Source organism: Camelus dromedarius, chromosome 21, assembly GCF_036321535.1.
Source record: "Camelus dromedarius isolate mCamDro1 chromosome 21, mCamDro1.pat, whole genome shotgun sequence".
In the NCBI taxonomy this organism is placed as follows: domain Eukaryota; kingdom Metazoa; phylum Chordata; class Mammalia; order Artiodactyla; family Camelidae; genus Camelus; species Camelus dromedarius.
In genome coordinates, this window is record NC_087456.1 from 17,923,047 (window position 1) to 17,951,040 (window position 27,994).

Genomic DNA, 27,994 nt, shown 5'->3' on the forward strand with positions numbered 1-27,994 from the left:
TCCAAATATCCAACAATGGAACAGACAAATGAATTGTAATGTAGTCATACAATGGAAACATCATATAGCAACGGGCATGAAAGAACTACTGTTATACACAACATGGGTGAATCTAACAAAGATGATGAAGAAATGAAGCCACATGATTCCATATTCAAAAGCAATCAAAACTAATCTATGGTGTAGAAGCCATCCTGTTAGCTTGGTGGAGGATAGTGACTGGAGGCGGTACAAGGTGAAAGCTTAGAACGTACTGGTAATATCTGGTGTTTTTATATGGGTGCTAGTTACCACGGTGTGCTCACTTTGTAAAAATTCATAGAGGAGTATTCTTATTCTTATTCTTTGACTTTTCTGTATGCATCTCACTACCTTAAGAAAATGTTTACCTTATAAAATTATTACTGGTAAAAGAAATAGAATCTCTTGATTTACTATATTTTGACACCATCATCTATTCCAATACTCCTTACCGTGCTCAGTGGTAATTTTTGAAATGGCTATTCTTGTCTCCATGTAATGGCTATCCTTGTCTCATCTCATTTACGATAGCTATACTTATTAGTCCTTATTAAAATATATGTTTATTAATTCTCAAAAAGTTTCTTTCATAAGTAATGGGGGAAGTTTTAAGATTTCTTCTAATGATCTTGTTAAAGATCTCAGTTCTAAAACAGAAGCATGGGGTATATCTATATAATAAAATGAAATATGACACCAAAAACATTAATTTTAAAATATCATACCATACTAAAACATGTAGGGATTTTCGAGATGATTTACGTCAGTCTCTCTCATTTTACAAAAAAAGGTAAAGTAATTTGCCCAAGGTCAGAAAAATAGGTGGCAACAGATCATATTAGTACTCAGCTCTCCAGAATGAGAGTTTATTACTCTTACCTCTGGACTATTCTCCTGTCCATCTGATGGAGGTTTCACTACTTCTAGGGATTTCCTAGAAGATGCCTTTGAGGTTGGATTTAGTAAATTCAAGACATACAATAATTTTATAAAATGAGCATCTGCAGTACTAGTAGTACTCATCTTAAAAATACCTTTCAAAACACAATGCATGAAACTTATCACAGTAATCACTTCACAATATATAAATATCAAATCATTATGCTATATCTGAAATTAATATAATGTGATATGTATCAATTTTATCTCAATTAAAAAATGCATTAGGTAGACCTTTAAAAATTAATTTAGGAAAATCTGCATTGACTCTGGAACATAATTTTAATACATGTATCAACAAACTGCAAAAACACAAATTCCTAATGCAGAACCAAGGTTGAAAAGATCTTTCACAAACACTTTTTCACTTTACTTTGTTTCTATTTCCCTAGTTCAACACTTATTTTACTAAATTCAAATACAGGTAGTACTTTATTCTACAACATGTTTCTCTGTATTTTTTTCAGTAGTTCAACACCCATCTCTAACTTGGCCTAGCCATGTCTTTTTAGGTCTTCTCAATTGTGGCTGTGTTAAATATTTTCATAATATCTAAGTCACATCCTATTGAATTATTCATTTAAAATATATTCCATATTTACATTTCAATGAGCTAAATATGATTCATCTTGAGTGACATTTTTTCTCTAAATGATACTAATACAAAGGCTTATTTGGGCAAATAGGATAAAGCTAGTTAAAGCAAAGCAAAAAACTTTAGAGACAATTATCTTGTCAACCAGTTTCTCAGGGAGTGAAATCATTAACTGCCATTTCCTTGGGTTATCTGTACCCTTATTTTTTCAATAGACAACATAATAAAGAAGTGAAGAAACTTCAAAGTTTAATAACTAGGCCATATTCAGAACTGCAGATTAAATATCTGATTCCCAGTCTATCTCAAACCAACACTTTACTGAGAAAAGGAGTCCCATAACCTTAGGATATTTACTGCTGTTACTTTTTTAATTTAAGAAATGAGTTTAAGACAGTAAGGCATCAGAAAAGACATAGGAAATGAGAAGGAGAGAGAGAAGAGAAAGAGAGGCAAAAAGATCTTTCCCTTGAAAATCCCCAGTAAACTTCATGAATACGTTTACAATGGAAAAGAATTATCAGGCACAGAGGATGAAGATGGCATCAGAAATTCTGAGCCCTGCATTTTTCCCACTGGAGAATTCTTACTGTCTTGAAGAACATGAACATGGGTGGGGTGGGGGCACCAGGACAGGAAAAGAACAACTGTTAAACTGCCAAACTGAGTTTACAAACAATCATCAAAATGGGTTTTGGGAGCCCACTAGCTGCAAAGTTTCTGTATTAGGCTGTGATTCCACTGGGAGAATGGGAGCCCTTAAACAATGATGTCCTAAGTTTTTACACACCTAGGAAGCTATTTCAAGCAAACAAAAATTGACCCTTGTTCCTAATGGAGGTTAAGGCCTTTAGGGATTAAAGATAGAGTGTAGATGGTCATTATCTAAATAAACTTATTATTCCCAGCACAACAAAGGAATATATTCCTAAAAAGTGTAACATTTTCACTATAAAGCTCCAAATGAAGAGATGAACACACTTCCTATACACCACTAAAAATATCATAAAGTTTCATTTTGAAAATAATATGGCAAAGTGAATTTAAGAATAAAAAAGTAAGTACAGTTTCCCGAGGAATTTCATTGATGGAGCATTACTGCATCACAGCTGAATACTTTTTTTTTTTTTTTTAACCACAGAGGCTATAATTCATAATGATAAGTTCAACATAATTTTGAGAAAGCAAAATTGTGATGCAACTGCTGGGAAGTTTTTACTGACCTCCTCTCCTGCTTTACCATTCTACCCAGTACACCTCAGTAAATGCAATGGTCATGTTCACTTATCCAAAAAGCAAAATAAATTTTTTTCAAGAAACATGAAGAGATTAAAAGAAGGTATCTTCAATTAATAGACAAAAATATTACCTGGCAACATCTGGTCTAAGAACCAAAGTAAAAGTAAGTCTTTTTCCAGTCAAGAGAAAGTCTTATGTAAAATTCTCAAAGCAAGTTGCAGTTGTGTCTTCTGCTTGTTTCCAGTTATTCTAAATAATGTATTTGTTTCCTTCTTTGCAGCTTACCAAGTCTGTGCCACAAGTTCTGTTTTTGGCCCCTTGATGCAAAGAGCCTTCCTGATTAATACCTGCTTTTATATAGATTATAATGATGTTAGCAAACAGGTACCTTTTCAAATGAAAGCATTAATATTACACTAGGAAGCACAACAGAAAACTATCTTAAAATATAAACTGACTTTGTCCATAAACACAATAAAATTCAAAAGGTAAATTTAAAACAGCATAGTTAAGACACAGTATAGATGCTTTGCAAACATGGCTAAAAATTATTCAAGATCATAATGGATCACATGCTAACTAAGGGTCAGCAATGAAATGACGCATGTAAAAAGCACTGGGATGTATGGTTAGACATACCACATGCAGAAAATGTAACTCTATGCTTTTTCTACTATAATGGTCTTCTAGTTGTTTATATTGAGATCCAATGGTTCTAACAATCTCTCCGAGTCTAATGAAGGAAAAATTAACATAAATGAAAACATAAAAACATAAACAGATCTTATAACATATAAAGTGTGCCAGTGTATCGTTTACATATGTGTTTCTGGGGAAGTCAACATGGTTTTCTGTTTGTCGGTTTCTCTTTTTTTTGCATACTTGATTAATATTTATATTGCAGAGCTGTCCACAATCGTTCAAAGGTTTTGAACTAAGTTGGTAAACCTTGTGGGTAGGTAGGAATTCTGACAACCTTTCTAAACGTGACTCCTTTATTTTAACATGAAGATAAAGAAGCAAAACTATACTTGGTGATCCTATCTGGTTGGGATAGAAAATAAGACTGAGATTAAAAAGAGCTGGATAGATACTGTGTGCTTCCTTAGAGCTGAGAACAGAAAAGTCTCATCAAGCAAAACTTCACACTCAGAGATATGGTGTAGACATGCACAATCTTGACCACTTAGAAAAAAGCAGCTTTGTTAGTGCTTATAAAAACTCATTTATTCCCTATAAAACCAGAACCAATCTAGCAGACAAACAAGTAAAACAGTATTAAGGAAAGAAAATAACTGCACAAACTTTGATGTAGAACTTCAGAAAAATTTTAAGTTCACTAGAGAAATACTACTATTTAGTGTAACTACCACTGTAAAAATAAATCAATAATACGACGACAGTATTAGACACACTTTTCACAGTTTGATTTTGTTCTAAAAAGGAGGTATTCTCTCAATGTAGTTGTACAAGATACCTGTATAATAATAAATCAATCTGCATAAACTCATAAGGATTGCCTGTTTATTGAAGTCTGACTTTCAAAGCCCTTATCTTGAGGAATGTCAAGGTTAGCCTTGCCATATGAATCAGAGTGACATCTAGTGGCAGTCTGCTGAACAATACTTATTTGGTACTTCATTTCTTGTAACAAATAAGAAACTACAAAGAACAGTGCCCAGCAAATAGTGGGCACTCAAATACTGCTGCCGGAATAAACTACTTTATTATTTTAAGCTAATATTCCAATTTCCCTACTCCCACTGCACTTCCAATCCTTCCTTTTCCTTAATCATTTCTAGTCCTTCATTCTCTTCTCAGTTTCCCTGTCTACAAGCTCCTCCCTTCTACCCTCACTCAATTGTCTGATTCTCTATGGAATCCTTGGTCAGTCTGTATTTTTCTCATCTACTTTGCTTTCATTACACACACTTTATCAATCTCCACCCTAGGTATACTATCCGATCTATTTTCTGTGTAATTGTTCTGGTATATTAAATTATGAAGCTAAGCCAAAGCCTGTAATTCATGTAACCCTGGGAAATTATTTAACTCATCTCTAGTTCACTTAATCATCTATCAATCTGACTTGACAGATGATCATTTACCAAAAGCAGACATCTTCTGTACCTTATTCAAACCTCTCTCCTCCATACACCATCTCTCTCACTCTATAAAAATCTTACTTCTTAGAAGATGTGGAAACTTCTGAATATAAATAATCTCAACTTCCCAATTCTCCATTTGAAAGTCTCTTTATTTGGAATACTTCCTATTTCAAAGGAGGACATATACATCCTCCATTTCAAGGGCTACCCTTGCTCGTGTCCCATTTTCATTGTTATCTGTAAAATTTCGTTACGTCTATGATTGTATCTCTCTTGAATCTTCAGAATTTCCCTCTGCATTCTCTGGCCCTATAATCTATGAACATGCTCACCCCAAACAAACATCATCTTTGACCTACTGCAATGTTTTCTTTCCCTTTATCAAAAAATAACTCAAAAGAATAATCTGTAGTGACTTTCTCCATTTCCTCAATATCCATCACTCTTCAGCTCCTTGCAATTTGCTTATCATCATTATTCTATTGAAACTGATCTCTAGAACATCACAATGAGGCCATTAATGACCTCTTTTCAGGTCTCATTCTTCTTAAATCCTTACATGATGTTGTGATAACTGCTCTCATTTGGCTTCTACAGTACAGCAATCTTTTTATTCTCTATCTCTTTCATAACTCCTTCCCTGACTACTTCTTCTCGTAAAGCCTAAATGCAATATGACTTCCTATATACTTCAATATAAAGAGGCCAAAGTACTGTTTCTAAGAATCAAGTGGTTCAGTTAGTAAGTGGAAATTAATTTGCCTATGATCTTAGCTGAAATTTACATTTTGCTAATCTGCCTCCTTCCCTCAAGATACTGCTTTAAAGCCACTTTATTAAAACTTTCCTCAATTATTTCCAGTCTAATTGTCTCTAATAAACCAAATTTTACATTATATTAATATATATTTTATGTCATCCTTAGATGAGTCCCAAGTCTTTTTAATTTCATCATGTTTACTTGCAACTAATATATGCAACCCCACCCCACCCTCCTCCTTCCCTCTCTCTCTCCGTCTTTGTCTCTGTCTGCCTACCTTGCACGTGTGCGTGCGCGCGCACTCACTCTCTCTCTCTCACTCACACACACACACACACACACACACACACACACACACACAGAGTACTTTACAAAGATAGCAAGCTCAATGCCCTTGTCTTCCAACTGGGGTTATTTCTAAACATACTACTCTTTATATATGCAGTTCTTAGTAAGCACTGTTGATTAAGGCTGTGTAATACTTGAATAACTAGTCAGTTTACTGCTAAGAAACAATAGAATCATACTTTAAAATCATTTTTTAAAAAAGAAATCTGACTTCCTTTGTTTTAGTTACTGGTATTCACACTGTTAGGTTATAAATCCATATAGGAAAGGAGATAATGTTTTGGAAAAAAAGATTAATTCCAAGCTATCTGATCCAATTTACTTGTGAAAATTGCTCTATAATATTTTGCAACTTGAATTTACATGAAAGCAGACACACTTTTTTTTTTAATGTTTGTCAAAGAAAGACTACTAAAGGGAAGAAACTTCTAGAAAATTATCACTACAGAATCATGAAGAACAACACATTTTAAGTATCTATGCAACTTCTATAATGTGAAGACATCTGCCACAAGACAAGTTTTGGTATGTACAAAGACCCATTCATGTGACAGACTTTTTAAAGTGTACCCAAGGCAATGATAAGTAAGATGAACTTTTCTACCAAATGCTTGACTTTGGATTTAAGTATCAAGAAAACTTAAATGAGAAAAACTCTAAGAAATGTAATTATATCTAAATTTTATGTATACAATATACTATCGTTTCCCCCTTTTTTGGAAGAAGTGCCATATTCATCTTTTAAAATGATAAAAGTTTTTGTTTTTGTTTTGTTGTTTTGTTTTCATCCTCAGTCTAATCAAAAGAAAAATAGGATATTCTGCTATGTGCCCATGTTCTAAAGGGTTTTGGCAAATCTAGTCCACTGTTGAAGGGAGAGGTGTTTTGATCTGAGAGGTACAGGGACTCCGACAAATGCAAAATGGAGAAGATAGATGCATTTATTGCAGAATGAAATTTTGTCTACAGGAATAGGCTTGAGATACACATGCAAGAACTGTGACAGCACCCAGCCCACAGAGAAGAAAAAGGGTTTGGGGGACACAGAAAAGCAGGACCCACACAGATAGTAAGGGCTAAGCTCCTAGATACCCAGGGAGTATCAGGAGGTTGGACAGTCTCTAGGAATTTCATCCCTGGGGTCTGAAACTGCCTAAGCCGGTCTGCCGTTCACGTTGATATTCCATCCAACCCAAACTCCACGGGCTCCAGGGAAAGGTGAGAGAGCTCACCAAGAGAAGCCTGGCTGGCTGATCATAGCCGGCTGCTGGGCCAGGCCTACCTCTGTGTACAGGGTCTGCAACAGTGCTTGCTGGACAGCCTCTGTTTTATTATTTAACATCACTACAAGCTTCCTTACTTTTAGTACAAAACCAGAAGTCACCAAATGAGAGAACATTTTCAACTAAGAAAAAAAAAATTCTACTCAATACTCGAAGGTATAAAGAAAGTGATACTTATCCAGTATCAAGCACATAAGCACCTGAAAGGTGTATCTAGTAAAGTGACATGGTATAGCATTTCAAATAGTTCTGAAATACTGAATCAATCATAGTGACCATGACCATTGTTTTATGAATAGCTTTGATTCTGAAATGAACGTTCTTTGTATTTGATTTTAATTCAGCTTTTTTGTGGTTGATGCTATAAATATTGCAAAAATTATGTACTGCCCATGTTCACTGCCTAAATCTCACATAATGATATGTTTGTTAAATTAATTTTCCCTAAAATAGATAAAACAATTATTCCTTATTAAGGATTAATTACTTGCCAAATTTAATTTCCTAAAAAACCTCATTTCAATTATACACAAGTATTAGATTAGCTGTTTTCAATTTTTTATTTTTTTCAAACTCAATAGACTTTAAACTTTTAAATAACAGAAATACTTTGCAGGTAACCCCCTGGTTTCTAAGTGGTCTCAACTCTAAGTTCACTGGTAGCTTTTGGGTACTCTGGATGCTTTGTAGCAGAGAACACTACTATAAATAGTTGTTGAAGTTGAGAATGTAGTCACAAAGGTCTATTTAACTTGGTTAAATAGTACTAATCGGTACCAGCTAAGCCAGCCTTAAATCAAGGTCCTTGGAATGGAAGGGTGGGGAAGAGGAAGTGAAAGTTTTTAGCCCTCTTGCTAGGAACAGAATTGGCAGTAAACAAATACTTGCAATGGGCAAGCGTACCTTCGGCATAATTCCTGCCTCCTTTTCCAATACATACTTTCCTCCCACATCCTGCTCATTTCTATCAGTTTCAAATTTTCATGCTTCTTCCATCATATTGTACCATCTTTATCTGCCTTATCTTCCCCAAATGCTCCATATTTCAAAGTTTATGATCTTCCCAATATCTGATCTCAGCAAGGCAACAAAAAGAATGCAAACAGATTCAAAGAAATAAGTGAAAAGACATGCCTAAACCTTTTAAAAGGTAATTTAAAATTTTAAATACCCTGGCAACTAACAAAGTTATAATTTACAGGGCCTTAAGTAGAATAAGAAATTAAAATATAAACAATGTTTAATAAAGAAAATTGGGGGATATTAAGTTGGTATAAGAATGATCCTAGGAAATCCGTTGTTTATAAGAGATTTATAGATACTTATTTGGTTTAAGAAAAAATTTTCTTCTAGTATATATACTTGATAGTTACATAATATTGTTCTGTTATAACCCAATACTGATACTATCAAAGTTGGTATAGAAAGAAACAGTTTCTTTCAGAAGAGGCAACCATTTCATCACATTACATTCCTCATCAAACTCTCCAGTAGTTCTCTATTGTCTGCTACAATCAAGTTCAAACTCTTCAACAGATTAGGAAGTTACCTAGCAGAGTGTAAGAACTGAATAGTAACAAATGAGTCATGTTAGAACCTCAAGAAGTAAGCTGAAGACTTGGAATCCCACCTTTCTCCATGAAGCCTTCTATAAAGTCAAAATGAAGAAATAACAATGAACCACCTCTTGTACTAATAATGTGACAAAGTTAAGCACTTAATTGATATATTGCCTTGAATTATTCTCTATGTGTTTCACATATTGGTCTTTTTCCCTTAGTAGATTATGGAAGCTTGGAAGTAGATTATGGAAGTTCTTATGTAGGATTTGTCTCATTCTACCTGTTGCTCCAACTTGGTTATTAATAACATATCCTTATATACTCTTAAAAGCCTCCTGTTTTGTAGATATATTATATAGTCAGCCTACACTTGAAGTAAAAGACCATGTCTTAAATTTCTTTCCTTACATCAAGTACCAAATATATAAGCAATAAAAACTTTTATCAGTTTGACTAAACTCCAAATTCAGTATATTTTCTTGATTATAGTCTCACGGCTCTCTGTACTTCACTTAATTAGCATTTATCACAGTTGGTAATTATATATATAATTGAATATATACAAATATTTATATTTATAATAAATATATATATATATTTGAATGATTAGCTGTTTAATATCTGTGTCTACACTTGATTTTAAGTTCTGTAATCAGTAACACTCAACCAGGAGTGATGATTCTGCTCCCTGCCCCATTTGGCAGTGTCTGGAGACATTTTTGGTTATTGCCAGGTGCAGAGAGTAGGGGAGGGTAGACGCTGGCTGCTGGTATCTAGTGGGTAGAAACCAGGGATGCTGCTAAGCATCTTACAATGCATAATACAGCCTCCTACAACAAAGAAGAATTATCTGCTCCAAGAGGGCTGAGGTTGAGAAACTATTCAATGAGGGCAAAAACCTTGCCTATTTTGACTTACAATCTTCCCAGAAAAAGTGTTTGATGTGTATAAGATAGTCAATAAATACTTACCAAATTAATGAATAAATGCATCACTCAAGACCCTTTACTAATTCTTCTCATACTGGCTCCTTCTTGGTCCTTGCCTGCCTTTTGTCACATCTGCAAACCCACATGAGAGACTAGAAATTAAAGGTTAAAGTATAAGTAAATCTTTGAAATGTTCCAATTACTAATATATTGATAGATTAGCTGGCAAAAGAGCTAAAAATAGTCTTATTAACTAAATTTTATGTTCTCCATGTTATTAGAATTATTAAATTATAAAAAAAAATTCTCAGGATTCTCCAAACCATCTTCTTATGAAGTACAGTATAATTTTATTATAACAAGTTTTGCTGTAGGTTAGCCGTTAGGTTAAGTTCAAGATATAACAAACAATGTTCATAAAGACCAGAATAAAAATCTTAATCTTATCAAAGATAGTTACTAACACACTAAAACAAGCCCTTATTATAAAACAATTTCACCTAAAAACGCACAGCATGAGGCTACAGAACTCCATAGTATGCATTAAAATGTGAAGGCACTTTTATTCTTCCTTCAGTCATTAGGCATGACCAAAGGAGTTAAGAATCTGCAGACACTGAGTAAGAGGATAAAACAAAACTGAACACCTCCTAAGATGATACAACAAAAACAGAGCAACACTTCTGTGATATTGCTGCCAAAAATGTACAACCTGAATCTAATCATGAAGAAACATCAGACAACCAGAAATAGAGGGATGTTGTACAGAATAATTAGCATGTAATCTTCAAAATCATCAAGGTCATAGAAGTAAAGACTGTGGAACCATTCCAGATTAAAAGAGAGACCTCCTAACAACCAAACGCAAGACCCCAGAGTAGAATTTTTCAATAAAAGACATTATTGGGTGAAGTGCCAAAATCTGCATGGGGCCTGAGGATTGGATGGTAGTGACTGATATATCAATATTAATTTCTTAACTTAATAATTATACTCTTCTCATGCTGGAGCATGTCCTTATTTGTAAGAAAAATTCATCAAAGTATTCTGGGGTAATGGAGCATCTCACACTCCAATGGGTCAGAAAAAAAGGCTCTGAGTTATTATTCTTTCAACTTTTCTGTAAGTTTGAAATTAGTTCAAAATATAAATAAAAATAAATAAAATATGAAGGTTTCTACATTTGTATTCCCTCTTTGGATTCTGATATAGATTTATCTGTAAGTAAAGCTCTTTATTAAATAGGTTCTAGTAATAAATTTCATTCATTATTCACTCAACAAATATTGAGTGCCCAGTTTAGGACAGGCACTGGGAACATAGTAGGAAGAAGTGGACAAAAATCACTGTTTTTATGAAATTTATATTTTGATGGGGGAGAAATGAGTATATACCATGCTAAATTCTGGTAAGTCTAAGGACTAAAACACAAAACAGGAGGGAATATAAAGAGTTTGGAGGGGGTGGGGAAGCTAAAATTTTAGAGAAGGTAACCAATGATAGCTGTCATTGAAAAAGTGAATTTTAAGGAAAATTGAAAATATGAGGAAGTTACAGGTAGATATTGGGAGGGTCGGGGGAGAGCTTTCTTGACATAGAGAATAGCAAGACTTTGAGATGAGAACATGCCTCACATGTTCCAGGAACACAAAAAAGTTGGAATGGTTAGAGCATGAAGAGCGGAGGCACAAGGGAGGGACTAGCAGGAATACGGTCCAAGAGGTAATGAGGAGCTCGGGATCATCTAGAGCCTTGAAGACCCCAGAAGGGACTCTGGCTTTTACTCTGAGTGAGATGGGAAGTCACAGGAGGTTTCTGAGCAGAGAAGCCACATCATGTGACTTAAGTTTCAATAGGATCTCTGGAGTTATTGCTAGAAAACAGAATAAGGACAAAGACAGTTTTGATAAGAGGGTAACATTAATCAAATTTAACTTCTTCACAATAGCCAGTCACATATTATAGAATACAATAAAAAACCTAAGTGAAAGCTAAATTAAGAAGTCAATTACATACCGTATCTTTCCAAAACAGTATGAAGGCTCAAGATTTACTTTACAAATTTTTTTAAAGAAAAAAAAAAACAATAAAAAATTCAAAAGCTTGTTCCAACTTTCAGGTTTCATTATTTTTTAAATCAGTTTATTTCTGATATTACTAATCTGAAGGTCACGTCTTAGTTAAATATAAGAAATATACCTAACAGAACATTTATTCAATCTTATAACAACTATAGCAAATGCTGCAACCATGAAAGACAATTTTTTCAAAGAAAAAAATATGAACATATTTTAAAGAATATAGTAATATATATATATACACACACACACACATTTAAGAAATACAAGTATTTCATTGTTGAAGCCAAAATGCATAGAATTTTGATTCCTTAATCTCGGAATCTTTCTTGTTACCTGAACTAATCCAAATCCAACATCTCATAAGAAATTATGACACTAAGATAGTTTCTAAAAGTCAAAATAACGTTTTTCTTAGTATACTTGGTAATTATAAATGAATAAAGCATCTACAGTTTCCCCCAAGTTTCTGAAGAATAAGTTTAATATCTTCGTAGTAAATCTGAGTTTGAGATGCTTTGGCACTTATTTAGTGACTAAATTAAGTGAAATGGATAGATTTTAAATATATTTATTAAAATTAATCTTTCATTCCTAAAGACATTTATAAAACATTTATTCTCAGGCTAGATTGCTGATCATCTGTTCTTAAAATTTTTCATGTCAACAGAAAATACTAAAACAAAATGATAAACAATGAACTTACTATACCTAATTTTAATTGCCAACCATGAAACTCATTTTGAGATGATGTGATCAAGCTAACACACCATTTCACAGAAACAAAGTATTTAGAGAAGGAAAGATAGTATCAAAATTATCTTTTTATCTGACTTAAGTATAATCAATGATCCCACCCTCTACAGATGGCTATGAAAACATCCAAAAAAATAAAAAATAAAAAGTTTCTATTTGACAGAGTGCACCATGCTCCACAAAATGGACTGTTTTCCAAACTATAAAGACTCAACATACTTTCTTTCAAAATCTTCGTTTCAATCACAAGTCCCTTCAAGACTTATCAAGTAATTTTAGAAAATAAGATATGTGAATGGTTAAAACACTGACCTTAGCACATCTGGCAATACAGATTATGCAAGGCAAAGTAAAGACTGTTGACATTGTATTTAAAATGTAAATCTCACCTTCCAAAATCATTCACCCACTGTTCCAGAAACATTTCTAGAATCAACCATAGCCTTCAGGATTAGGGCCAAGTTTTATAATGAATTTTCATGCAGGCTTATAGATTTGGTATCTGTCATTTACTTTATGACATAAAGACAGACTTACCTGAATAAAAAATATTTTAGCAACTTATAAAAGCAAAAAATGCTATTTCTAAGTATAATTACTCAACTATGAAATCAAATCAAATATCAAGTTTTCCAACTGAATGAAAAATCATCTCTCCATTCTTATTAAATATTGCCTACTAGCTACATAGTTATATGGATTACTTTAATGAAGAAAAATGATCCAATTTTATGTTTACTTTATTATTGTTGATAATTAATAAAACCAGTTAAATTTTTAAACCATCATTTTACTCTACTGAAACTCTCATAAAAAGTGAACAGGCTATTCATTAAGATTTTCTTTCTGGAGAATCTAATCACTGTAACAATCTTACCAATTAAATTATGTCAAATCTATAGCCCCAGAAAAAATCTCTAAAGTCATTTTTCAAAGTGGTATGCTATATTCCAGAAAATTCTGCTATATTTAAAACTCAGTACTCACAGATAAATAGGACATAATCCAAATTTTACAAATTTTATTAAATGTGTGAAAGAGTTACTGCTTTACTGTGAATCACTTGAAAGTTCACCTTTATTATTTAACTTTAGGCTTAAGTTCAGAGACCACCTGGATCAAAATGATCCAGCAGTCCTTAATGGGTATTTGTCTTTGTCACCATGAGCTAAAAAAGCACCATCAACTGACAATGAAAATTCTGCAGCACATTCAGAATAAGGAAGAACTCACAGAACAGATGTCCATACCAAAATCTTTGTAGGATACTCAAATTTAAACGAAAGCAATTGTGGTGATATAAAAAAAAAGGTTTAGTAAATCAATTTGGGAGGCTTCTAGACATGTTAGATCATCCCAAATGCATTTGGTAACTCTTTAGGTAAGAATATTAAAAAATACAGTAATATTCCGAATAGTTTCTAGATTAGAAACCAAAGAAGTGTTACATTTATATCCTTGATAATTCTAGAATTTACACATCACCTTTCCTTTAAGGTTTAAAATTATATTCCCTTTCAGTTTATTTCATTTTAGACACAAATACTAATTTTGTTTTAATAGAGAACTCAGAAAAGCATAGTCTTCACATTTAGTTTTCACTTCATCAGCCTCATCAGAAGAACACTGAGACTAAGCAGAGTGAGCGTGAACACCCCTGGGGGCCGGCTCTGCAGCACGGCCGAAGCATGTTTACCCTGAACTGATTTCTTGTGCATATTTGTGAATGACAGAAAACTTCAGATTTATACACTAGATTACAGTCATATAAATGTTGGTAAAAATTCAACTTAAAAAAATGAAAACAAACTGTAAGTCACTACTTAAATTGCCTCTATTGCAAAATCCTTAACTCAAAATTTCCTCTACCAAGGTGCTAGATACTATTTTAATAACAGAATTAATTCCTTTTTTAATTTGTTGTCATAATCAAGCAGCGTTCAGAAAGTTAAGATTGGAAGGAAGGAAATCAGTCAAAATGCAAATAGTGAATCTTTATGAGAGAAAAATACAGCTAAATTTTAAAAATATGTATCTATAAATGCTGTTTATCAAAGGTAATCACATATTTTAAGGGGTCTTCATTCAGAGGTAATCTGAGTTAAACAAGGTTTACTAAATGTAAAGTTAAACAATACTGAGAAAATAATACCCCATACACTGGATTTATTTAATGATGAGTATAACACATGGGTATGCTGAGGGAAAAAATGGCTGTATTTTCAAGAAAATTTTTTAGTAAATTTATGCCAGTTTAGTATAGAGCAATGTGTTCATATCAAAATTTTAAATATCAATTGTTAAATCCTCGGTACTGACCTCTAGAAAACAAAATTAGTTTAAAAATACACCGTAACAAAGAATGATAATAAAAGAAAAACACCAAAAAGAGTCTATATTTAACTGGCTGCTCAATCATTAGAAAGGTGTCCCATAACTACCATATGTTACTCAAATATGTTATCACACCTACAATTTCATCATATGTCTCCCAAGAAATTAATTAGCTCTAACTTTTTCAACTTTGACAAAAACGTCTGCATCAGTCAGATTACTAGCTGTTGCAAACATTTCAAAATTCAAAGCTTTCTTCAGCTTATATTTAACCTTTTAATTACTATTAATCATTCAGCAACATTTAGAACAACATTCATTAGACAGATGTCTAATTCTAGCATTTCAAATAATGTAAAGTCATTTACACATGTATTTACTTTTGGTGTACATTTGCTTAGTAATTTTTAAAAATAAAATTAATCTAAGGTCTAAAACTATTTACTGATACACTTCACAGCAGTGTTTAGCTTAAAGGAGAAACCTTACATTTTCATTTTGCCTAAGAATCTAAAAAGTCTAAGTTGAGATCATATAATTTGTGGCAATAAATTTAATAATTATAAAACTTATATAATTCCCAAAAAAAAGAAACCTAATAGGACATGTTAATTTTTAAAAGATTTTAAGCTATCAGCAGTAAAAGAAACAAAACTGACTAAGGGAATTTTCATAAATATTCCTCATTGAATTTTTTAAAAAGAGAAAAAGACTATTCCTACTGATTTTAAAATCAGTCAGCTCAGGCTATCCTCAGCCATGTAAACCAACTTTCATCCCCACCATTTTATTCAAACTACTCTGTAAAGGCTACCAATAACTTGCTAAGTATTCATTCAACAAATATTTATTGAGCAATGAATAAAACAGACAAAATACTGGTCTCATAGGGCTTACCTTCTAATGGGAATGAGAGAGAAAATAAGCATAGCATGTAAATTAGTAGTTTAAGTAAGTATAAGTAAAATAATAGTGTATTAGTAGTGCTTAGCGCAATTATCTCCTGATTCCTTTGTTAACAAAAAATTAAATTAAAATAAAATAAAATAAAATAAAATAAAATAAAATAAAATAAAATAAAAATCAAACAAAACTTGAATGATGAAAGCTTGCACAGGCTTCAGTAAAGCCATGTAGAACACTGCTCAATTCTCCTTTCCTTTATCTAACAAAATAATGGATAATCTATAAATAATCTCTGTCTAGTAAGGAATTAGATTTAAATTCCAAAGTTACTACTTAGGTTGAAGTAAATACTCAAGTTAATTAGAATGAGGGCAGCCACAGGAAGAGTCAAGCATATCCTGCTGGTAACTATCAGTCTTTTCTTTGCAGCTATCCAAGCTTTTGCCACTGCAAAGGAAAATGGCATCTATGAATTATACAATTTTTGAGCTGAAAAAACTTTAGAGATACCAGATGTCCTCTAGGAAGCTTTCCTTGACCTCCTTGAGGAAATTTAAGCGTTTCTTTCTGTTTATCCCAAAATTCCATAAAAAGTAGGAATGATGTTATTTATTTTTGTAGTCCTAGAAACTCTCTCAGGTCTGGCACAAGAGTTTGACTAGACTTTTCACTAATAAAAGTACTGCTTTAGAAAGATCAGTCTGCTAACAATAAAACAAAGATTCAAAGTCTAAGGCTTGTTACTGTTATAAAATTACTTGTATTATAAATAAATACACTACTCTCAACTAAGAAGGGAGCATACCTATTCATCTTCAATTAAGTATTAAGAACCTACCATTCACAAGGTTATATTAAAGGACACAAAAATGTATAAGACTGACAAGGTCCCTACCATCATAGAAAATACATTCTGGGGGAAAAACCATAATAAAAAAGAAGATAGACAGTAATAGATTGCAATAAGTTCCATGATGGAAATTTACAGGGCACACTGATAATAAGAGTGTCTACTGCTTTTACTGGATTCTCAAAGGGTTAAGAGTACTTTATATAGGATGCACTGCAAAGGAAAGACAAGACTTTAAGTAGACATTGCAGGAATATAGTAGGTAATGAGATTAGAAGTTCAATTCAATCCAATTAACATTTAATGAATGTTACAATGCCTCATGTACTATGGTCCCAGCATGAATAAAATCCAATCTTAGTCACTGAAGAGCTTGATTCCAATAAGAGACATGTGATGTAAACACTACAGGATAATTAAATTATTTAAGGCAAAAGGTCTTTGACAGTCTTACATAGTGACAGATGTAGGAGCCAATACTTGTTAGAACAGAAATTGGCCCTAACGTGCTTATTCTGATATATTCTCCCGTTTCCTAATTTCCATTATACCAGTCTTTTCATCTGAGTAACTCCAATTCATTCTTCAGATCTCCATTCAAATGTTACTTATTCCAAGAGTCTGACCCCCAACCCCACACAACAGGACAGAATCCTCCCATAGAACCCTTTATTATCCCTATCACATAAACAGTTCATTTTAGCACCTGAAGTAAAGGACCATGACTTACAAAAAAATTTTTTATTGAGATACAATTCACATACCATAAAAACTATCATTGTAAAGTGTACAGTTTGGGGTTTTAGTATATTCACAAGCTTGTATAACCATCACCACTAATTTCAGTACTTTTTATCACCCTAAAAGGAAATTCTGAACCCATCAGCAGTCATTAGCAGTCACCCTCTTCCTTCGTCCCCTTAGCCCTCACACTGCTTTCTGTCTCTATGCATTTTGTCTAGTCTGGACATTTCATATAAATCGAATCATATAACACGTCTCCTTTTGCGTCTGACTTTTTTCACTTAGCGTAAGGTTTTTAACCTTACTCCCTGTTGTAGCATGCATACTTCATTACTTTTCTGGTTAAATAACATTCAATTTTATGGATTATTCCATATTTTGTTTACCCACGCAACAGTTATTAGACATCAGGGTTATTTTTACTTTGGAGCTATTATGAATAATGCTGCTATGAACATTCACATACAAGTTTTGTATAAACATATGATTGCAATTCTCTTCAGTATATACCTAGGTAAAAAACTGCTAGGTCATACGGTAATACCGTTTAAGTCTTCAAGGCACTGGCAAATCATTTTCCAAAGCAACATTTTACAATCCCATCAGTAGTATATGAGGATTCCAATGTCTTCATATCCTCACCAACACTTTTTATTTTCCATCTTTTTGATTAGAGCCACCCTAATGGGTGTGAAGTGGTACCTCACATGATTTTGATTTGCATGTGTCTGCTGGCTAATCATGTTGAGCATCTTCTCATGTATTATTGGTCATTTGTGCATCTTCTTTAGGAAAATGTCAGTTCAGACCCTTTGCCCATTTTTAATTTTGGCTTTCTATTGTTGAGTTGTAAAAATTCTTGATATAATTTGGGTACTAGACCTTTATCAGATATACGACTTGCAAATATTTCCCCCCGTTCTGTGGGTCATCATTTCACTTTCCTAACAGTGTCCTTTGACATACAAGTTTTTAACTCTGATGAGGTCCAATTTACAAGGTCATCAAGATTTACCCGTTTTCTTCTAAGAGATTTATATTTTTAGGTCTTATGTTTAGTTCTTTAACCTATTTTTTGAGTTATTTTTTGTACACAGTGAAGTAGGGGTCCAAATTCATTCTTCAGCATATGGAAATCCAGCTGTCCCAGCATCATTTGTTGAAGACTATTCTTCCCTACTGAATAGTCTTGCTACCCTTGTCGAAAATTCATCAGACTTGTGATAAGTTTATTTCTGGATTCTCAGTTATCTTCCATTGATCTATGTATCTATCCTTCATGTCTCTTTTTGACTGCATCGACCTAGCAAGGAACCTGAAGTAGGGAAGCAGTTGATAAAGATTTGGTAGTTGAATAAGTACCCTTGTCAACAATAAAACGATTAAAGTGTGATCTGGGCAATATCTTATGGAGCATTATCCCTGCCCAATATTTAAAAAGCAAGAAACTGAGACCTAAGAGAGGTTAACTGACTAGTTCAAAGGCAGAGAACAAATTACTTAGAGGCAGAAGTAGGACCAGAATTCAGCTTTCCTAAACTTCTGGTGCAGAGCTCTTTCCATAATATCATGCGGCTTCTCATCTAAACTGAATGGCTTTACCATCTGCTGATGTGCCTGTGAGAACCAGCATGTATATAAGAGACAACGATAAGCATGTACCTGAATACTTAATCACAGGAGAACCCTTCATTAGTATAACTCATCAAAAAGCCTTACAATCAAAATGGGCCTGAAATACCCCTCAATGCAATTACCTCCAGACTGACTGTCCTCTAACTTCATCTTCAGCTCAAAAACGTAGCTAGTCACACTTTCAGTTCTTAGATTATTCTAAATAGAAGAAAACAATTTGTGTGACAGTGAAAATGATAAGTCAGGTGTCAAGTTCCATTACCCTACTCTCTTCGCCATTTCCCACCATTGTGATGCTTCAGTCACTACTAAACGTTGTAAAGAATGTAGAAATAGAGCAATGATCATAAATTTGACTTTCCTTTACCATCCAGAAATTAGTCTGCCTGTTTCCAAAAACCAGATAAATTTAAGAGCTGAGAACAGAAATATAAAGGGAAAGAAGTAAGTAACTACAAGAGAAATCTTCTAAAAGATATATTGGGGGTGGGGGGGGAATGTATGGTTTAGAAGAAAAGAGATGACACTAAGTGTTCAAGCTTAATAGTACATTTATGTGTACAGGCAAGGGAAACGCTGTCTGTCCAAATGCTGTATATGCAGTATGTATAAGCAGACCATGAATTTTTTTGTAGTCAAAATATATTCAGCCTTCAGTGTAAACTACAACCTCTTCTCAGAATCCTTCCGAGTCACCCAAGCACAGTTAACTCTTCCTTTTACAGCATGCCCATTCTTCCTTCTACACGCCTCCATCACTGTAATAATTAGTGTATTCCAACAGTTACTTCACATGTTCATCTCCCTTCTAAACGATCATCTCACTGAAGGCAGAAACCATTTCAGTGCTGTGTTCAGTGAAGAATCTAGCATAGACCCGCCACACAGTAAGCACTTTACAATTCTGTGTTGAATGAACATTTTCAAACTGTTTGTAAGACTGAATACATCTGTTTAAAAGTGTCAATAACAAAAAATTTATTCATTCTTGTCATGATTAAGGCGCAAACATTACAGTACACATAAATGCTTCACATATATACAGTTGGCATATATACTCCCTGACTTTAAGAACAAACTTCAGAGTTGGCCAATTTGCTAAAAAACACAAAACAAAAAAAAAAGCCTAACTCAGTATGGTTAGAGCTGAATGTTGTAGTTGTTGGCTACCTCTGCTAACAAGGCAATTCTATACTCCTAGCCAAAAACACAGTAAAAAGTTCAAGACCAATCAACCACAAGCAGCATGATCTAGTGTGGTGACTTACAAAGGAGCTGGGGAATCATCTTTACAGAAGCATGTAAAAGAATTTTTGAGGGCAAGATATCTTATGTTCACCAGAAAGAATTATAGATTAAACAAAAGAATAAAATGACATCAAATACCTGTCTAGTGGTAAACGCAAAATCTCTGGAGTCTGAAAGTCTTGATTTTAAGATGTGCCTCAACTGTGACCTCTTCAGGAAGGTCACGTCATCTCTCTGTGCTTCTTTCAGTTCCTCTTTTGCAAAGTGTAAATAAGAATGCCTATCGCAGAAGTTCCCCGTGAGGATGAAATGATGCTGTACAGATAAAGGGAACAGATACTCAGACACTGGTGAGTGAAGGCCTGTAACAGTGTTCATTCCCTTCCTACCCAGCAACAGGCTGTGACTTAAGAAGCAGAGTTAAAAAACTCTCTTCTCTAAAAATATTTCTCCCAACAGATGTCAATGTTCAAGTTTCACCATAAGGAAATTCTGTTTGTATTTTCAAAAGCCTCAATTAAATGTAAAATAATCCACCATTTAATGTGTCTATTCATCTTTCAAAGATAACCTGTCAAGGCCAAAAGTACTGGGGCTCTCTTCTGATAGTGACAAAACAGGGAAAGGTCCATGGAGGGTAATTACCAAATGAGGAGGTTAAAGGAATAAGAAAAAAAGCAGTGAACGAGTCCTAGAGACGAACTTTTTCTACTATATATTACTTAGAATCAATCTCATCTAAGTACATACCAATACATTCACAGAAAAATTCATAAATTCATCAGTAAATCAGTACTCCAATTTAAGGTTATTTTTCCATTGAGAAATATAAAGATCCACAGACTTTTCTCTTTTTTGTATGTCCACTTTTACAGGCTCCACTCCTTTCTTGACTTCAATTTATAGTCTTTTTTCCTTTTTTACATCATTGCTACAACACTGATTTTACTGTGTAAAAGTAAGTTTTTAGTTTATATAATATATACTATAATACTGTTAATATTGGGCACAGAACATTTTTCTTCTGAATGAAAATGATGTCACTTGATGATTATTCTATGTTAATATGAATTAGAGACCATCTCTCTGAAAGTTTTCTCATTTTCTTTCAAGTTTCATTTCTGTGGTTCCAGAAGCGTATCTCTGTTTATCACAATCAAAATGGTATTTATTATTAAGAGATGAAATTTCTATTATTAAAACAAATAAGAAAAGCCCCAAACCGCAATTTAATAATGTATCTTTGTCCACCATTACCAAAGAAAGATGTACTCCAGTATAAACTATTTGCTCTATGTTTCCTCAAACTGTCAACTGTGTGTTGAATCAGTGTGAATTTTGATAAATCATAGTACAGATGGCATGATAGCTATGCCATATAAATTATTAATTAAACTTACATAAAGAAATTCAAAACCATTACATTGTCTTTACAGCCCTCACCAAGACAATGTAATGTGCAAACTTATACCTCAAATTTTGTTCCTATTACTAAAGAGCAACCACTACCACTTTTTTTTTTCCAATTCCAGCCCAAATGCTTAGTCACTCACCCGCCCGCCATCTTATGAATCCTGTGCTTCCTCTCCGCCTGTGGATTCCACCAAAGGGGACTCTATAAAGTAAATGTGGAGACAATTATTGCCAAAAGTGAAAGAATTAGAGATTCTTAATAGTTCTAGAAAGGCTAATAAGTCCTTGATTCATTAACTGAGAGAGGGGAAAGTAATCCATAAGCTAGAAGATAGGAAAAGATCATACTTCAATTTTAAAATGTCAAAATATGTCTAAGATTCAAAATGTTTGAAACAGAACTTTTCAAAATCCAGAAAAAAAATTTAGTATTATTTGTAGATAAAGATCTAAATGATACTTCTGTTTTCCTGAGCTCACAGAAAAACTCATTCTATCAATGAAATCAGGGAAAAGAAAATAAAGATTTGAATAAAAACATACGCATTTGAAAGGTCATATATATAAAAAGAATACTAAAAGTTCTCTTTTCTTCTACTCTTAGAATATGTATGCTACATCTATAAACCTGACATTTGCATCCATCTTCTCTTTTGATAAGCAGTTCTTAATCAGAATGCCTGCAATCCTGTTCTTCTTCCTACATTTCCCTTCTTAATCAATAGAATTATCACATATTCTCCAATTCATTTCTAATTTTCCTCCATTATCTCATATGCAAGTCAAAAGAATGATAATGGTATGATAATAGGTTAAATAAACACATCACTTTTTAAGTTAGAGGCACACTGCTAAATGCTTTCCATAAATTATAAATTCTCATAACCACTGTATGAGGCAGTGCTATGGACTGAAAATCTGTGCCACTCCTTTTCCCCAATTCATATGTTAAAGCCCTAACCCCCAGTGTGATAGGGTCTTTGGGAAGTAATTAGATCTAGATCAAGTCACAAGGATGGGGGCCCTCATGATGGGATTAGTGCCCTTATAAAAAGAGACACCAGAGGAGACAATGAGAAGCAAGCCAGGAAGAGTCCTCATGAGAATCCAAAAATACTGGCATCATGCTCTCAGACCTCACAGCTTCCAGAACTGTGACAAATAACTTTGTCATTTAAGCTGCCCAGTGTATGATATTTTGTTATGGCACTCAAAGCTGACTAATTTCTCACTTTACAAATGAGAAGATTATGGCTTAAATAGGCTAAATAACTTTTCTACAAAGGACCCAGGCTACAGTAGCAGAACCATGATTTAAACCTGGCTTTTAGCTAAGACTGTTCTACTAACATCTCTACAACACTGAGTTCCAAATCTGTGTCACCAATACACTAAGTGCAAGAGATCAAAGTAACACTGCTCTTAAAAAGCTCATACATCTAATCTTACATTAAACATATGGACTGACAAAGTATGAATTACTCAAAGTTTGGTACCCAAGAAATGTTACTGAAATAAACAGGAAAAACACCAAACAATAATACAATATGGTAACTGTTACATGAGTAGGCCAAATAAAGTAACACGAGGATTTCCAGAAGGAAACAATTAATTCCTGGGGTAAAACAACTACTATGAGTTAGGCAGAATATGAAAAAAAATTATAAATAAATGAAAATGCAGTTGGAGCAGGGTATAATTAATTACATTTGGATTACTACTTATCAGAAGTCACATACAAGTTGTCTCTTCAAAGATGAACAGAATCTCACTGTTGCAATGAGAGTTAATTCTAGGTTGGATGAACTATAGGGACAAAAATATGGAATTGAAAATGTGTCTGGCTGTTCCTTTTTTGATCCCATATTCTACACTACAGTTTATAGTATAAAACATCTTAACAGATGCCTGTCTCTCATCTCTTCCTTTTTCAAACCACTCTACAGAAAGCATGAAAGTAATCATCCTAAAACACAGATCAGATTGATTCCCTATTCAAAAGCATTCAACAGTCCTACTCTACATACAAGATACTATTTAGATTCCTTAAGACTAGCATGTTCCGCCTCTCACAATCTGTCCCTGTTTCTCCTTTCCTTCTCGATTCACCTTGAGCCATGATTCCTCTGCACTGGATTATTTACTGCTCCTAAACAGGCCCTGTTAAAATGCCTCCATTTGGACTGTGGCCCATCTTTTAAGACCCATATAGAATTTCCTTTGCAAGTATAACCTTGCCTATCATCTCACTTATTACTCTGTCTTATATTAGTACAATCCTGCATGTATGTCTCCATTAAAGACTACAAGCCATTTGAAAGATGGCCCCTATCCTAAAGGCAGAGATATTTAAAGAAAAAAAATGAAAGCAAATTTTTGTGTGTCTATGTCTAGGTACAACACAGGAGCTGATCATTAAAATGCAACATGGTAAGAGCAATACTAGACAAATACACCGAGTATTATGAGAATCACCTAACTCATCCTCAGAGGTGCAGAATGGCTTCCCAGAGATGATAAACTGATTCTTAAAAGATGAATATGAAGAAAACACAAGTAAAACATACACAGGTATGAAACAGTGCCATGTGTAAGAAGAATTACAGGAAATTCAATGTTGCTAACATGTAAAATATGGACCAAGAAGTGACAAAGTACAAAGCTATAGAGACAAAAGGCTTTATACAATGTATTGAGGAACATTTTATGCTGTGAGTCAGTGGTTCAGAACTAGTAGAAAGTCTAAATTCATAGTGTGCCACAACTAGGTATAAGTTATACTAGAAGTCATTTAAAATTTTTAATGAAACAGATAGTATTCTCACATGTCAAAAGTCAGAGTAAAAAGGTATTCAGTAAAGTCTCATCACACCTCTGTCATCTGCCCAATTCATACCCTGCTTCCTGGGGCAAAGTGTTAGTTTCTTATTTTTCACTAGAGTTCCTTTATGCCAATAGATTAAACAATCCTATATAATCTATTTATTCTCCTTTACACAAAAAGCATTGTATAATATGTTCTGCACCTTACTTTTCCTTTTCAATTGCAGTTGATTTTTCCATATAAATACTATTTTTCCTATTCCTTTTCAACTGCATAATATTCCACTGTACTGTCGTATCATTATTTACTTAACCTATCCACTATTAACAGACATTTGGACTTACTTTCCAGTGTATTACAATACGTTGTTTTGGCTGACATATATGAAGAAAATCTAGACATATGCAAACATGAGTAGAAAAAGGGAGAAAAATGGTAATAAACTTTTCAGGTTATTGTGAATAATCTCTAAATCTTTCGCTATTACTTACAATACTTGTATTTAAAAAAAAAAAAACCCTGTATTTACATTATTACAAAATGTGAAAATATACACTGAGGGATACACTCCCTGAAGTGGGAATATAAATTTACAATTTTGATATATATTATCAAATTGTCCCCAGAGCGATAGAACCAGTATAGACCCAGTATAGACTCTCTACCAGCAATGACTGAGCAGTGACAGCACCTGGTTCCCTGGAGGAAGGGAAGAATCCTAGGGAACTCTACCCTTTAAAATCCTAATCAAGGAAGAAGAATCCAGAAGAATCATGAGATAAACAGTCAAAGAGGTCAAGAAAAAAATAGGAATTACGAGGTTCTGGAGGACAAACAAGAAAAGATGACTGCTCTCTAGTGTTGAATATGTAACAGAGAGATCAAATAATTAATGAACTAAACTATAAAACTTAAGTAATTAAAACAGTATGGTAAGGTACACAAAACAGAACAAATCAGGATAGCATAAAAAATACAGCACTGAATAAAGGCAATTAAGAGTAAAACAATTAAGAATAAAAGAAAGATAACAGCTATGCCCTATGAAAAGGAACCAGAGCTTCCTGAGGAAATGGCTGATTCTAGAGCTGGGAAACTGTATGATGAGCCTGGAATATCTTATTGTGTCACGATGTCAGAAAGTCTTCACAAATTGATGGGAACATGTTAAAAGAATATAGAGTTAGCCTGACGGGGCCTTTGTGAGACAAATCTAGGGCTATTTGAGCATTTAACAATTCATAATGATAGTAAAAGATTATAATCCATTGAATAAAACTATTCATGAGGGAGAAATAAATTTCTTCTTTATGGTAAAAAGCCAACTAAAATCACAAAGGAACAACAAAATTAGAAAATCACCATGAATCATTCATAGCTGATTCAAACAAGAACTGAAACTGAAGGCTGACACTAGTAGGCCAAATAAAAGTTTGAGGAGTAACCAGATTACACAAAGTATCAAACCATAAGATTCCTATTAATCACAAAGGGAAGAATAATAATCTTATAACAGAAAAGAAACTTGGTAGACACCACTGCAACCTGTGATCAAAGTTAACATCACCAGCATTGAGACAAATCAACACTGTGCGCTTCCTGATGAAAAGAAACTCAAGAAGCACGACTACTGAGGTCTCAGTTGCATGACCAGACATCATGTTGTCACATGACTCCTGCATGATGATCCAAGATGTTTTTGGAGAGGGAAGGCTGTAAAGGTTATTATTGTCAATATATCTGGATATCTGGATAATACTATTGTGTCAATATTAATTTCTTGACTTTGATAACTACTTGATTTTGACGATTATGTAAGAGAATGTCCTAGTTTTAGGAAACACATTTAAGTATATAACAGTAAAAAGGGTATCACATCTTGAATTTTCTCTAAAGTGATTCAGAAAAAAAACTACATACTTGAATATAAATATCTTTAAATATATTTTAAATATTTCTGTATATTTAAAATACCATATACAGAGGGGGGAAGATGGACAAAGCACTGAGACAGGAAATGAAGGGGAGGGAGAGGGAAAAACGCAACCGTTGAAAATGTTCACATTTGAGGAATGAGCATATGGATTTTGGATTTCTTTGTATATTCTCTTCTGTCAAATGCCTGTTATATTCTTTGTCCATTTTTCTATGGGATAATTTATCTTTTTCTTAATGATTTATGGAAACACACCAATAAAAATGTTAATCCTTATTTTTTCCCAGTGTATGATGCCTTTCATCATAGAAAAGATTTGATTTTGTAAAGAGTTCCTAATAATGGTGATGTTTGGGTGATAGGGTTATGGATGCTTTATTTTCTTAAGGTTTTTAAAATTTATCTGTATTTCACAAATCTTTACTAAGCACCTATTACTTTTTTTTTTTAACGAAAAAAGGGTTATATTTTTATATTCATTAAAGTAACCAAATTCTAACAGGACTTTTCATAAAACCTGGAAAATTGATTCTAAAAATCAAATGGATTTTACTTAACAATTTCTCTCTTAACTGACGGAGACAAGAACTAAGCCAGTCATGAAGAAGAGCAAAAAGAGCTTGAGACCTGCCTTTGAGAGATTAGCACTTGTACAGTGGTATTGGTATAGGAATTAAAAAACAGGCTAAAGGCGAATACAGAGAGTCGAGAAACAAATCTATGTATAAAAACAATATCATGGATTATTCAATAAATAGCATTGAGACAATTACACTTTTGGAAGAATAAGATTAGACCCCCTACCTGACACCACACACAAACACAACATCATCAAGCTGGATGTAAAAAGACCTAAATATGAAAGAACTTTAAGGTAATTTATTTTAAAATGTAAGACCTTCTGGTAGCTAGGCTCTAAGATAGCCTTCAGTGATCCTCACATTCTGGGTATTCCAGCCCCATTAATAGCTTCCTTCCACAATGAATGGGCTGAGTGATAGTCTGTGACTTCAAAGACTAGATCATAAGACATTAGTTTCCACTGTAGTCTCCTGGTTCACTCATTCAGGGAAAGCCAGCCTCCAAATTATAACGACACCCAAGTACCCCTCGTATAGGACCATATGAGGAGGAACTGAGGCCTCCTGCCAGCAGCCAACACCAACTCACCAGCCATTTGAGTAGGCTATCTTTAAAAGTCCTGCAGCCCTAGTTAAACCTTCAGATGACTGCAGCCCTGACTGACATCTTGACTGCAACCTCAATAAGAGAGCGAGATCAGAACTACCCAGCCACGCTGCTCCCAGAAACAGAGAGAAATAATAAACGCTTATTGTTTGTTTTAAGCAAATAGATTTTGGTGGTAATTTGTTTGCAACAACAGATAATTAATAAAGAGACTATTGTTATAACTTCAATGTAGAGAAGGAAATTCTTAGATATGATATCAGAAGCAAAGTTACAGTTTTAGACTGACAAATATCAG

The 27,994-nt window shown here is 33.6% G+C and overlaps 1 protein-coding gene across 8 annotated transcripts in view; it reads right to left on the reverse strand.

Annotated features, from left to right (window-relative positions):
- AKT3 (AKT serine/threonine kinase 3) overlaps positions 1-27,994 on the reverse strand; it is a 210,645-nt gene that overhangs the window by 147,566 nt on the left and 35,085 nt on the right. For 3 of the 8 annotated variants that reach the window (XM_064477233.1, XM_064477232.1, XM_064477235.1), the window contains exon 3: positions 21,889-21,950. The exons of 1 other annotated variant lie outside the window; for it this stretch is intronic. In XM_064477233.1, coding sequence (XP_064333303.1) covers positions 21,889-21,950 — 62 coding nt within the window. Of the gene's footprint in view, positions 1-9,826; positions 9,937-20,473; positions 20,651-21,888; positions 21,951-27,994 lie in introns of all 8 variants that reach the window. 4 more of the 8 variants (XM_031438514.2, XM_064477237.1, XM_064477236.1 and 1 more) reach the window with 2 other exon arrangements.